The sequence below is a fragment of the Verticillium nonalfalfae genome, assembly GCF_003724135.2.
Source record: "Verticillium nonalfalfae strain VnAa140/NRRL 66861 chromosome Unknown scaffold_121, whole genome shotgun sequence".
In the NCBI taxonomy this organism is placed as follows: Eukaryota; Fungi; Ascomycota; class Sordariomycetes; order Glomerellales; family Plectosphaerellaceae; genus Verticillium; species Verticillium nonalfalfae.
Window position 1 is genome coordinate 44,348 of NW_021167346.1, and position 13,894 is coordinate 58,241.

Consider the following 13,894-nt stretch of genomic DNA (forward strand, 5'->3'; position numbering starts at 1 on the left):
CGAACAACGTCTGACACCTGACCCCTAGGCCACCTCGCAAGACCCCCCTCCACACCACAGCTGACGAGCGACGTAGTCAGGCAGGCTGAACACAAAACAAAAAGCACCTGAGGAGAAGAGGCCCGTCGGCCAGCGCCGCCAAAGGAAAAGAGTGGGGTGTGAGGGCAGTGGGATGGATGCCAGAAGCGACAAGCGAATAAGTTACTGAAATGATTGATGGGCGCCGTAGGAAAGGCTGAAAGGCAGAAGCTACATGTACAGCCAACCACGCCCAGATCCACACCTGCACCGCACCCATCGATTTACGCACCTACCTACTATACTGGAAAACAGAACGGGGGCCGCGTCGGCCAGGCGGTTGCGTGCGAGAGAGAGAGAGAGAGACAGAGAGAGAGAGGGAGAGCGCGACCCCCACCCATACTCCCACTCCGCCCCTCGCCTCCGCCCCTCCAGATTGCCCATGCTCATTCGTGTTGGGAGGTGGGCAAGTGGGCAGAAAGCTGGGCATATCTGGAACCTCCCACGTCTGGCGCCACCTTCGTAGGGTAGCGTGGGCTGGCTGACATGGCTGGCATCACGAACAAGAGAGACATGGCAGGTCGGGAAGCACTTTCGTTCACCCTGCACCCACGGTTTATGACTTTGCTGTTGGTGTGACTGGTGCTACGAGCTCAGCACATGCTTCGGCGGACTTGGAGCATCAATCATCCATCCCACGTCCTGCTGACCTGTGGGTGTATCATATTCCCTACGTTAAACCCCCCTCCCCCGGCCTGACGGACCTGCTCCTGTTTCCCCATCCAGCTGCCTGCCTGTGATACAATTCCCCCATCTGCCCGCGTTTCCGGTGGACACGACAAGTCAAGAAAACCAGGGTGTCCAGACACACGAACATCCCGTGAACCGAGCCCCAGCGCCTCGTCAGGCGGCTGATGTTGAATGTGAACGAATAACGAGCAGCGGAAAAGCAGCAGGGCGATCGCAAGCCATCCGCGCCAACCGTCAGCGATTCTTCCTCATGAACCAAGGCTCCTTGGCATCCAGCCCCCCCCCCCCTCCCTCTCTCTCCCTCCGCCTCCCCCCCAATGGCGGCAACCTACACAGTCCTGGCACCCTGAGGAACCCCTGTTCATCTGGCAGCGGCGGATAACCGCCCGCCATTTTTACTCCATAGCCATTGCCAATCCCCGGAATCAAGACAGTTTCTTTGCTAATATTACGACGTACATCTGACCTAACCCGACTGGCGTTGTCGGGTTAGACGAGCCAGGGACATGGGCAGGTCTCCACGATCGATACAAAGCACTTGCATGCAACCCTGAGGCACCGGCGTGTGTACATGTATTTTCCCAAGTTCCAGATCCGTGTGGCTACCTTGCCTGGCAGTCCCCTACCCTGCCAAGACTGGCCATGACCATCCTGGAGCAGCTCTAGACAGCTGGGCGTAGCACTTGTTGTCACGTCGCGCTGTGCGCCTGCCTGCCTGCCTGCTTTTGCTACGTACCTGCCTACAGAAGACAGGCCAGCCGAGCTGACCCAGAGTGCTTTTCGGTACCTTACCTATGCTCGTTTACGTACTTGCCTACTTTGGAGGCTTGTCGTCCCGTCTTGTCCCTCGCCGTCGTCTTTTTCCCGCCGTCTTCTTCCTATGCTGACCCGGGGTCAGCCAACAGTGACAGCGCAAAGCTGCCATCACCGACGCAGCCGCCAGCTAAGTCAACCGGGGGGGAGAGAGAGCAAGGACGGACGGACGAACGAACGAACGAAAGGACGAACGAAACCAAGCCCACAGTACTGGGTCCCCCCGTCGCCAAACCCGGCTATCCCATCGCCGACCCCGTTCGTCGCAGGAATTCATCCCCACTCCTCATCAAATCACCACACAAGAAATCGGGCCTGCTGCTCAAAGCACCGCCGGCCACGGCCCACGCCTGCCCACTGCGCTTGCGGAGAACTGTAGACTTTTACCGGAGACCCTCGTCCCTCTCCTCGTCGCCCGTGTGGCCCCCTCCCCTCCCTCCTCTCTCACTCGCTCGCTCATTCGCTTCGCGTTTCGAGTCGGCAAGCAACATCAACGCGCGCCAGCCAGCCCCCAGTACCCAAGGCAAGGTACTCCAGACCATTCCCGTCAGGGCTATCTCTGTAACGACAAGCGGCATCCTTAGTACGCACGTTCTGCTTGTACCTCTTGAGTGTGCTCATACATACACATACCCAAGGTACCCTACTTTTTGGTTTTTCCTCACCGGCCAGGCTCACTGTGACCCTTGGCCCAAGCCCAAACCAGACCCAGCAGGCCACACACACACACCAGTCCAAGCCAAACCAGTCCAAGTCCCCCCATCCACCTCATCCCAAGGAAAAACCCACCTTTCCACCACCCCTCCACACCCCTCCTCCCACCACCCCCCAAAAATCCTCTTCCCAAACGCGACCGAACCCCCCCCCCCCTGGCGGAAGCGCTGCCTTGCTTTGCGATTCCCCCGTCCCGTTGTCTGTTGGAAATCTTGCCTTTTCCTCCTTCAACCACATCCTCACCAACATGCACACTTCATAACACCAAAAAACCCGATCACCACTCGCGACTCCTCGACTTCCGCTGTCCGTCCTGTCTTGTGTCGCAACCCCGGACCCCCGGCATTCCGACCCAGCAGCGACAGGTTCGGTTTCGTCGCTTGCCTCACTGACACTGACACTGGCACTGACACTGGCCCCGACCAACTTCGACCCGCGTGGCGTTTCTCCAACAAAAACGTAAAGCAACCGGACTAGGCATTGCCCGTCCATTTTCTACAACCCGCAACCCGCCTACCCTTCTTCCCTCCTCCCGGGCGCACCACCCAAGCGTTGTCGAGTATTCGAAACGTCGATTTGCCGGCCACAACCTACACTTGCAAGACAAGGCTCGTGTAACGTCGCAGATATCGACCATGCTCATCGACGGCGAGAAGTTTGCCTGCGAGGCCTGCGTTCGAGGCCATCGCGTCAGCAACTGCCAACACTCTGGTGAGTACTGGAAAACGAGCACCTGCCCATCTATTTTACTGCAGCCGCCGCCGCCAGCGCTCAGCGAGCCCCCCCAAAGGAGAGACCAAGAGGAGAGACCAAGAGGCGACATGTGTGCTGAGGGTGGTGGCCGAGGAGTCTCCGAGGGAGGGGCCTTCGCATGGCATGCTGGCGAGCCGTTGGGGGCCGAGCATCTGGCAGCATCTTGAAGAACACCTGCAGCTAACCGTCCACCTCGTTTCTAGATCGCCCCCTGCAGCACATCAACAAGAAGGGCCGGCCCGTGTCGCAATGCCAGCATTGTCGCTCCATGCGCAAGTCTCGGGCGGCCCACGTCAAATGCGACTGCGGCGAGAAGACGAGCAAGTGTGCTCATTTGCAGCCTGCGCTCGAAGGTCATCGAGGTAAGCATCTCAACAGAACGCAAGCCCGCCGAATGAGCGCACATGTCGAGTCTTGGCCCATTGTGCTGACCACCACTCGCCTGCAGAAACATGTTGCTGCAACCATGGTGGCCGATGCACGTGCAGTCACAAAAAGGAGTCCGGCCTGGATACTGTCCCGGAAGGTGATCCGGCCAAGGGCCTCGACCAGGAGGTTCCCGCGCCGCGGCCGAGACCCCCCGTTCGACGCCGTCGTGCCAATACGGTGCACTCGGACGGTGCCATGGCGTTCGACCAGAACGGCAACCGCATCGTGCCCAAGCACAACCGGATCGCCTCCAAGTGCGGCCCCTACCAGCTCAGCCGCGTCAACTCGATGCACAGCGCTGGCAGCCTCGGGAGCCACTCGCCCGACGGTCTGCCCGATGGTAAGGAGCCCCTTGGTCGTGCGCGCGCCATCTCGACCCATCACCAGCGCCGCGTCAAGTCGGAGGCTGCGTCGCCCCTCCTCAACGGAGCTTCGGGTCTGCACCATCTCAACGGGCAATTGCCACCACTTGATCTCTCTGGCATCGAGTACCCACCATACGTTCCCAACAGCACATTCGACATGTTCGGCGGCTCGGCCTTCTCCGAGCACGACGGTCCCATTTTCAGTGCCGGCCTCAGCACGGCCGCCTCCGTGGACTGGAGCCATATTGAGCTGTCAGACAAGGGCGACAACTTTGCGCCCTCGAGCTACGGCCAGGCCTGCAGCCAGAGCTTCAGCGGCATGTACGACTGGGGCACTGGGTCGGAGCAGGCCCCGACACTCGGCGGCACGACGTCGACATCGGGCGAGGTGTCAGAGGTGGAGGACAACTTCATCTCGGGTGACCTCGAGTTTGAGCCGTTCGGCCAGGGTGACTATCTCCGCTCCGGGCAGTTGTATCAGACGCCGGGCACGGCCGATCTCAGCAGCATCGGCTACGATAACTTTGTGAAGGACTCGACGAAACAGTTTGGCCTCGCGACGTCGTCTTCCTATGACGACGCGGGACCAGTAGCCGGGGCTTCGTACAACTTTGAGAACGACCCCGTCTTTTGGGGCCAGCAGTTCAACGACGGCATCGCCACGTACAGCGGCGCCAACAACAACGAATCGACAGACGGCGTGGCCCTCGGGGCCGAGACTTGGACCAGCAGCGCTCAATAGACTCAGACGCAAAGCAAAGAATTGAGACTCGGAATTTCGACACAGACTTATGGCATAGCATGACTTGGAGCGAGACGCGATACGTATATATACACATTTCAAAACTACAGACGCTGGGTGCACGCATACGGCGCAGCGCGGAAGGGATGGGGGGGGGGGATTTCGTTGCATGGGCGGCGCCATCTGGGGCGGGGGCCACTTAGAGGAGGGCACACTTTTTTTTCTCCTATTGGTCACGTATCTCTCATATGTGATGTTGGGGCGGGTGGAGGAGTCGGCGCATCATTTTGGTTTTCCTCGAATCTCTTGTGTGTCTGTTCATTTGTTTGTGGTTAGAGCTTGCTTGACGAGGCTCGACGATGTCGGAAAAGGGGTCGACTTTGGTGAAGAAGTAGAAGACGACGACGACGAAGAAGAAGAAGAAGAAGAAGAAGCAGAAGAAGAACGCGACGCTTGGATTGTCGCTTTTGACGCCTCATGGTTATGGTTTCCATTGGTCGGAAGGGCTCAGGGAGGATTTCGTGCTTTTGTTACAAGAAAATCATTCACGGTGCCATTTCACGGCATCAAGAAAGAAGGTGCGGGTTTCCGGTTCTGTTTTTACGTGTTTGTCTCGTTGCCTTGCCCTTTTCGGCGCTTCACATGACGAGGTTGTCAATCTTGTCTGCTGCGAGCCTCCAGATGCCTCCAATGCAGTGGGACGCACGCACGCACGCACGTCCAGGAATACCACCTCGGGATATCGAGCGATCAAGCTGACGGCAAGGCAAGAGAGCGCACACAGCGCACGAAGGGCTTCACGATGATGGTAGCGCGATTGTGATGGGAGTTTGGGTAAAACGGGGACACATGACAGGGGCGTACGTTAGACAGATGGATGTAGGGTTGTTTCTGAAGGGGGGGGGCCTGGATTCACAGACACGGGCGACAAGCATTGGAGAATGGATCAACATGTCGATTCTGCTACTCGTTTCGCCAATGGGATGTTACAACCTGGTGTTGACGGCTTGATTGTGGCGGCACTTCGAAGAGGAAGGGTTCGAGGAGAGGCGCCAAGTGCCGCCGCTGTCGCCTGCTGGTGTGACTGGCGGGGAGGCGGGCAGATGGCGCCATGGCAGCGATGCTGAATTGGCTCGCCGCCAGCGTGGTGCCGACCAACCCAGTCGACGGTCAACCCAGCCTTCCCACCACGGCCCACAGAGGCCCACTGGGAGGATTGGTGGACGGACTGCAGCCGACCCCCACAGCAACAGCAACGTCAGCGGCCGGCCGAGGTGCTTTGAGTGTGCATGCCACTCAACCTCACCTCACCTCCAGGCCAAGCATCCTGTTCCTCATCACCATCACACGCGTCCCTTACCACTCGCCTCGTCCTCTCAGTTTGAGCCCTGAATAGAGCCTCCCTGTTTTCCTCGTGCTCTCTCACTGTCGTGCCCTCCCACCGCCCATCACCATCATGGCGTCTCATCGTGAGCCCGAGCCGAGGTATGTAGATTGCGTGGGGACCAAGGCATCCTTCCAGCGCACCACGGCGCCTCCGCTTCAGTGTCTTTCTATTCAGGATCGCCGTAGCGCAAGAGAATGCTGACTCTTTCTTGACACTCCAAGGCCCATTAACGCCGTGTTCATCGGGGCAGGAGCAGTTGGATGCTTCTACGCCTCGCGCCTGCATCATGTGCGTTTTGGCTATACACCGGCCGGTGCCAAGCCGTGCTCCCCCCCCTCTTCCGGCCCTCTGGCATCATGGTGTCTTCTAGAACTAACAGAGGGAACGCCGCGTGTGTGCAATAGCCTCAAAAAAACGTCCGCGTGTCACTCGTCGCCCGGTCCAACTACAAGGCCATTGCTGCGTCGGGCGTCAAGCTCGAGACGCACTCGTTTGGCGACTATGTCTTCGCGCCCGAGGCGGCGTATCCCTCGGTGACGGCAGCGGCCGAGGCCGTGGCGGACTGGGATTACATTTTCGTGACGACCAAGGCGCTGCCGGACCGGTCGGACGACGCGGCCATGATTGCGCCGCTCGTGGGACCGGCATCGTGCATCGTGCTGATCCAGAACGGCGTCGGCGTCGAGGCGCCGTTCCGCGCGCGGTTCCCCGACACGCCCGTCGTCAGCGGCGTCACGGTCGTCAGCGCCGAGCAGACGTCGCCGGGCGTCATCCGGCAGAACCGGTGGACGCGCATCAGCATCGGGCCGTACGCCGACGGTCTCGGCACGGGCGACGCGCAGGTGGCGGCCCGCGGCACGGCGGCCGTCGAGGCGCTGAGGCGGTGGTGGGGGCCCGCATGGGGCGGCATCCGCGACGTCGACGTCCAGGACGAGGTCGGGCTGCAGACGGTGCGCTGGCACAAGCTCTGCATCAATGCCGCCTTCAACCCGAGCGCCGTGCTCAGCGGCGGCCGCGGCAACGCCGACATGGTGTCGGACCCGGCGCTGCGCGAGCACGCCCTCGGCGTCATGCGCGAGATTTGGGAGGCCGTGCCGCGCGTGCTCGGCCGACCCTTTCCCGCCGGCACGGCGACGCCCGAGCGCATCGTCACGAGCACGGAGAGGAACGCCGGCGCGCGCCCGAGCATGTTGCTCGACTGGGAGGCCCGACGGCCGCTGGAGCTCGAGGTCATCCTCGGCAACCCTGTGCGCATCGCGCGGGCGCGGGGCGTCGAGATGCCGCGGCTGCAGAGCCTCTACGCGCTGCTGAAGAGCGCGCAGACGATGCGCGAGAAGCAGCAGCAGCAGCAGCAGCAGCAGCAGCAGCAGCAGCAGCAGCAGCAGCAGCAGGCAGAAAAGCCCAGCAAGCTGTAGCGAGATGGCGTAGGGACATGTTCAAGGGGTGAGGGTATTCATCGTACGAGGCGTATCTGCATAGAAGCGAAAGGGAAATGTAAGTAAAGGGGCCTGCCATGTAAAGGGATTGATCTATGCTTCAACCCATCTCCCCTTGTAAAGGTACGGTGCACTGCAACATGGGGCATCGGAGTGGGCTCCGGACCTAATGCTCCAGGCCTCCAGGGCCCGTCGAGGTCTCGCCCATGTGGCTCCGCTCCACGCCCATGACGCCATGAAGCAGGTTGTCCGGCGGTTCTGGGTGCCAAAAAGGCCAAAGCTGGTGGGCCAATCACTCGGCCAATCGCTCTGTATCTGCCGATCTTTTGCCATGTTGAGCGAATGGGAATTTGCAATGTGCCTCTTGAAATCACGACCCTGCCCTCCAGACCCAAACGAAAAACCGAGTCCACAGCACCTCAGGGGCCAAGTTCGTGGGCAGCGTGCCCTTTGCCCTTGCACCTCTCCTCTCTCCCCTGTATCGTGCTCTTCCTCGCACACAGGTCGGCGCTTGTCCCCGATGCGCCCGGAGACGGCTGAGGAAATGGACAGAGAGAACAGACGCGAGCGCGGTGCGGCTGTTGCTCGTGCTAAAAGCAAGTAGGTGCTCCCGACTACTGCGACTGCCACGGCCGCCGTGATCAGGGGAATGGAGGGGGATCGGTCTAGTCGCTTGCTGTTTGGTGGGGCCCGTGCTGTGTGCGCGGGACGACCACCCCGCAGTACCTTAGGTAGGTACCTTAGTGTGCCATTGGACACGGACGCGGTCGACCCCATCTCGATCGGTGACCATTCCATCTGCCCAACGTACTTTCCTGAACGTAGCACCCGCCCGGTACATGGGGGGGAGGAGGAAGGCACAAGGGGGCAATCGGAGGGGAGGAAGGCGATGCTGAGGAGAAGGCACACGGACAAAGCCGCTAGGCGCAAGCAAAGGAAACGAGCACAAGGAACCGCCGAGCCGAGCAGCTTGGTCATTTGAAAACGAGCATCCAGACCGTCTGTCGGGGCCAGACAGACAGCCAGGCAGACGGACAGATCGTCAAGAAAAAAAAACCGTTTCGTGTCGAGAGCCGCGTTGCGTGCATCGGGCGTCTGAACTAAGGCAGCTAGGTATTCTTGTGTGTCCACCATTGACGGAAACCCGATGACCACGACGACTCAACTACCTACCTACCTACCTACCTACCTACCAACGACTTACCTTCCTCGGCTGGCTGCTTACCTGTCTTGCCGTTCATGTTGGCTGGCTGTCGCCCACCTCACATCAACCAACCCGGCCGGTCCTTGACGTCGTCTATCAGCATTTGGCTGTGCAGCATGCAGAAAACCTCTCCGACCGGCCGTCTCATTGACCTCTGATCCCGATCTGACTTCTGACGTCCCATCGACCCTTCTATGCTCCACCTGGTGCGTATCGCAGACAGCACACCAACTATCACAAACGTTGCACATTTGCACCTCGATCGCCACGTTGACCTGGATGTTTTGATAAGTTTTTTTTTAATCTCTTCCGCGAACCCTTCCGCGAACCCTTCTGCGGGTTTCGCTGTTCCCCTTTCACAATTGGACGACGACAACGGCCGATACAAACACAACCTCATCTGCTTCCTGGCGAGCCAACACCTGCCCCTCAACAGCCCTTGATCGTCGCCGCCTGCGGCTCTGGCCCGCCGCCTGCCACTCGTGCCTCGCCACTCGCCACCCGCCCATTTGCGCCTCACTGTTCCTCGCGCTGGGGACCGACTCCGCGCGCTCCTCGCACGCGCGCCTGGGTAGCCTTCGGGGATTTCGTATAGGCCCAGGGGCCAGTGCTGCCCACGTCTCGAAGAGAGGCTCGTGGTCCAGCCACAGCAGACAGCAGCAAACATGAATGACCTGCCCCCACCATCCGAGGCCGACGAGTCGCCCTTGTCCGGAGGCGCCATGGATGGTAGCTCGCAATCCACCCTTCAGCCCGTCGAATCTCCCATCCCCCTCATACCTCCGCCATCGTCCGCAGCCACGCAAGACGCGGGACACGACCCCGTGCCTCAACAGACGCCAAGCGCCCGTTCCTCATGGAGCGCCAGCTCAGGTCGTCAACCCGGTCACAGCCCCGACCTGTCCGACAGGGTGTTCCCTATTCGATCCGTCGTCAGCGTCAACCCCGCCGGTCGAACGTCTGGCGAGCACGGCTACTTCCCACGCATGCCCGACCATGGCCAGTACACCGCAGCTCGACCCGACGCCCCGCGCCCGCGCCGCTCCGACTCGGTGTCCCAGCCTGCCGCCTCCGCCGTCACGTCCCCCACCGGCGACCGCCAGACCGCACGAAACCGTCGCAAGCATACCTCCTCCGGTCCCATATCGAGCATACAAGCCGACGCCGCCCGCCACGCCAACTCGACGCCCTTGCCCATCTTTGAAAGCGATGCTTGCGGCTCCGAGGGGGGCCACTCCTCCCGTCTGGACCGGTCGAACACCAGCCAGCCATTGCACGCACAGCCGGCTTCGACGCCTGCCGGCTCGGTGCCTGACAGCCACGGGCTCATCCTGCCGAGGTTCCGCCACGTCACGACGGACGACGGCCACGCCGTCATTACAGGGCCCGACGCTGTTTTGCAGCACTGCGAGGACGAGCCGATACATACCCCTGGCGCCGTGCAGGGCTTTGGCCTGCTGCTGGCCCTTCGCGAAGACCAGGAGGGGGGCTTTTCGGTCCGCTACACCAGCGAAAACTCAGAGCGCATCATTGGCTACTCGCCGAAGCAGCTCTTCAACCTGGCAAGTTTTCTCGACATTTTGAGCGAGGAGCAACAAGACAACCTCCTCGATCACATCGACTTTATTCGGGATGAGGATGCCGATCCTGCCACCAACGGGCCCGAGGTGTTCAGCTTGACGGTCCGCTCGTCGAGACGAAAGAGCACCAAGCTGTGGTGCGCCATTCATATCAACCCAGCTCATCCCGACCTCATCATTTGCGAGTTTGAGCTCGACGACGATCACCTGTACCCCCTACGCCCGGCAGACGAGGTCGTTCCCGACGCGCCTGAAGACACCCTCCGATCCGACCCCACCATGGAGGAGCTTTCCAGCAGCACCGAGATACTCAGCAAACCGCTGAGGGTCCTGAGAACGGCGAGGAGGCAGAGGGGCGAGGCCGGCGCCATGCAGGTTTTCGACATCATGTCTCAGGTGCAGGAACAGCTTGCGGCGGCACCCTCGCTGGACTCTTTCCTCAAAGTTCTTGTCGGCATCGTCAAGGAGCTGACGGGCTTTCATCGCGTCATGATTTACCAGTTTGACTCTTCCTTCAACGGCAAGGTCGTCACCGAGCTCGTCGATACCAGCCACACGCGCGATCTTTACAGAGGCCTGCACTTCCCAGCCTCGGACATCCCGCGGCAAGCTCGTGACCTGTATAAGCTCAACAAGGTCCGACTTCTCTACGACCGGGATGTCGAGACGGCGAGGCTCGTATGCAAGACGCAACAGGATCTCGACGTTCCCCTCGACATGAGCCACGCCTATCTGCGCGCCATGTCGCCCATTCACCTCAAATACCTAAAGAACATGGCCGTCCGCTCCTCCATGTCCATCTCTATCAACGCATTCAATGAACTCTGGGGCCTCATCGCCTGTCACAGCTACGGTGCCAAGGGCATGCGGGTCTCGTTTCCCATCCGAAAAATGTGCCGACTCGTTGGCGACACGGCTTCGCGCAACATTGAACGCCTGTCGTACGCCTCGAGACTGCAGGCCCGCAAACTCATTCACACGGCACCCTCTGAAAAGAGCCCTTCGGGCTACATCGTCGCATCCTCGGATGATCTGCTGACGCTCTTTGATGCCGACTTTGGCATGCTGTCGATCCACGGCGAGACGAAGATTCTCGGACCCGTCGAAGAGTCGTCGGAGCCGCTTGCCATGCTGGAATATCTGCGCATGCGCCACATGTCGTCCGTCGTGACCACGCAGGACATTCGCGAGGACTTCCCGGATCTGCATTACAAACCCGGCTTTGTCACGATCGCCGGCCTGCTCTACGTGCCGCTGAGCGTCGGGGGCACCGACTTTATCGTCTTCTTCCGAAGGGGCCAGGTCAAAGAGGTCAAGTGGGCCGGAAACCCCTATGAGAAGATCCTCCGCGAAGGTACGGAGGCGTACCTGGAACCCAGGAAAAGCTTCAAGACGTGGCACGAGACGGTGGTCGGCAAGTGCAGAGACTGGACTGAAGAGCAAGTGGAAACCGCCGCCGTGCTGTGCCTCGTCTACGGCAAGTTCATCGAGGTCTGGAGGCAGAAGGAAGCAGCGCTGCAGAGCAGCAAGCTGACAAAACTACTCTTGGCCAACTCGGCGCATGAAGTCCGCACGCCGCTCAACGCAATTATCAACTACCTCGAGATCGCCTTGGAGGGCTCCCTGGACCAAGAGACGCGTGACAATCTGGCCAAGTCCCACTCGGCCTCAAAGTCACTCATCTATGTCATTAACGACTTGCTCGACCTCACCAAGACGGAAGAGGGGCAGGATCTGGTCAAAGACGAGATTTTTGCCCTCTCCAGCTGCATTCACGAAGCGACTGACCCCTTTAAAAATGAGGCCAAGCGCAAGGCTATCGAGTACGAAATCATCGAGGATCCTGGCTTGCCATCCTTTGTGTATGGTGACAGCCGCAGGGTGAGACAGGCCATCTCCAACGTGACAGCCAATGCCGTTCAGCACACCGACTCGGGAAGTGTCAAGGTGGAATTATACGTGGCCGAGGTCCAAGAGCAACGAGTCCTGATCGAGGTTCTGATCCAGGATACGGGAAGGGGCATGAGCCCGAAGCAGCTCGATGCGCTTTTCCGTGACCTGGAGCAGGTCAATCCCGACAGCAGCAGGCAGTTGACTGCCGACGACGACTCCTCTTCGTCAGACAAGCGGACGTTGGGGCTGGGGCTTGCCTTGGTCGCTCGAATTATACGCAACATGAACGGCCAACTGCGGCTCAAGTCGGAGGAGGGCAAGGGGTCGACTTTTGTCATGCAGTTGCCATTTGATATACCAGACGAGTCACCTTCGCTTTCAGTAGGATCTGGCCGGCAAAGCAATCCCGTGCCCGACGCGAATTCCGCATCGGCCACGAAGCAACCCCAACAGCCCAGCGCAGGTGAGATCGTCCTGGTCGACGGAGGGACAGCCTCGCACGCTGCCAAGTCCCCTGGCGAGACGACCGGCCACGTCATAGAGACGGGGAGTCTCAGGAGCCAGATCAGTAGCCATTTCAGCGGAGGCGGTAGTAAAGGCAGCCGCACGAGTGTGCACAGCTCCCTCAGTGATGCGGAAAGACTCATCGACGCAATCCAGACCCCGCTGGGCATTGGCGAGCATGTCATGGGGTCTCCGTCTCGGAACAGAGCCGTCAAGGGACGTCGAGACGACTCCGGCGTCACGGGAACAGACGCCGCATCGACAGCGCGATCCGTGAGCCCTGCGACCACACGGCACAGCGACCCAAGGTCGCCAGGTGCAATCGTCCTGCCCAGCCAGCCAACGGCCGGCTTTGTCGCTGTGAGAGACACCAAGACGCCGATCCGACCGGTGAAAGTACCCGATGAGTACTTTGACCAGCCTAAAGAGGCTCCTTCGTCATCTCGAGTGCTCTACGAAATTCCCGAGCCCGCGAAGCAGCAGCAGCCGCAGCCAGCGCCCTCCGAGACGGACACAACGACGAGCTCGTTTCCCAACCTGGACGGCACAAAGCTGCAGGTCTTGATTGCAGAAGATGATCCCATCAATCTAAGAATATTGAGGAAACGACTTGAAAAGGCTGGCCACGAGGTGCACCATGCAGTCAATGGAGAGGAATGCGCCTTGTCTTTTCGCGAAAAGTCCGAGACCTTTGACGTGGTGCTCATGGATATGCAGGTCCGTTACCTCCCACCTGGCATGATCCAGATCCAATTCGCCAGCTGTCGCTAACAATGTACCGGTAGATGCCTATTGTCGATGGCCTGACAAGTACCAAGATGATACGGTCTTTTGAGCAATCGCACGAGAATTGTCGTCACTCAGCCCTAGCTGCTCATAATGGCAGGGTTCCCATCTTTGCTGTATCTGCTTCTTTGATCGAACGCGAGAAGAAGACGTATGCAGATGCCGGATTCGACGGCTGGATTCTCAAACCCGTCGACTTTAAACGACTCCACACGCTGCTTCTCGGCATCGTCGACGACAATGTGCGTACGTCTTGCCTTTACCAGGAAGGAGAATGGGAGCGTGGCGGCTGGTTCCACAGTCGGAGCTGCGAAGCGCGTGAGTCGGCATCGGATCATGATCATGCCGGGGGAATAGGGCTCGAAACACCTACAACCGAGGCCGAGGTTGCGGGTCAGGATGAAGGGATACCGGCTCCGAAAGAGGCACTCAATGCGAGCGGTCCCGAGACCACCGAGTCCTAACCTTGACCCCACCGAAATGAAGGGCTTCTGCTCTTGGAGAAGGTGACGCTGCTACC

The 13,894-nt window shown here is 59.9% G+C and overlaps 3 protein-coding genes across 3 annotated transcripts; all 3 read left to right on the forward strand.

Moving 5' to 3' along the window:
• Positions 1–2,930: 2,930 nt before the first annotated feature.
• Positions 2,931–4,584, forward strand: D7B24_001185 (uncharacterized protein; the record flags this gene model as incomplete). Its single annotated transcript, XM_028635428.1, has 3 exons — positions 2,931–3,006; positions 3,252–3,410; positions 3,497–4,584. The coding sequence occupies 3 exons, from the start codon at positions 2,931–2,933 to the stop codon at positions 4,582–4,584; spliced, it is 1,323 nt and encodes a 440-aa protein (XP_028492099.1).
• A 1,456-nt stretch (positions 4,585–6,040) lies between these two features.
• Positions 6,041–7,386, forward strand: D7B24_001186 (uncharacterized protein; the record flags this gene model as incomplete). The annotated part of the gene is made up of 3 exons (XM_028635429.1): positions 6,041–6,069; positions 6,193–6,259; positions 6,376–7,386. The coding sequence occupies 3 exons, from the start codon at positions 6,041–6,043 to the stop codon at positions 7,384–7,386; spliced, it is 1,107 nt and encodes a 368-aa protein (XP_028492100.1).
• Positions 7,387–9,276: 1,890 nt separating this feature from the next.
• Positions 9,277–13,838, forward strand: PHY1 (Light-sensor Protein kinase; the record flags this gene model as incomplete). The annotated part of the gene is made up of 2 exons (XM_028635430.1): positions 9,277–13,305; positions 13,374–13,838. The coding sequence occupies 2 exons, from the start codon at positions 9,277–9,279 to the stop codon at positions 13,836–13,838; spliced, it is 4,494 nt and encodes a 1,497-aa protein (XP_028492101.1).
• Positions 13,839–13,894: the final 56 nt, after the last annotated feature.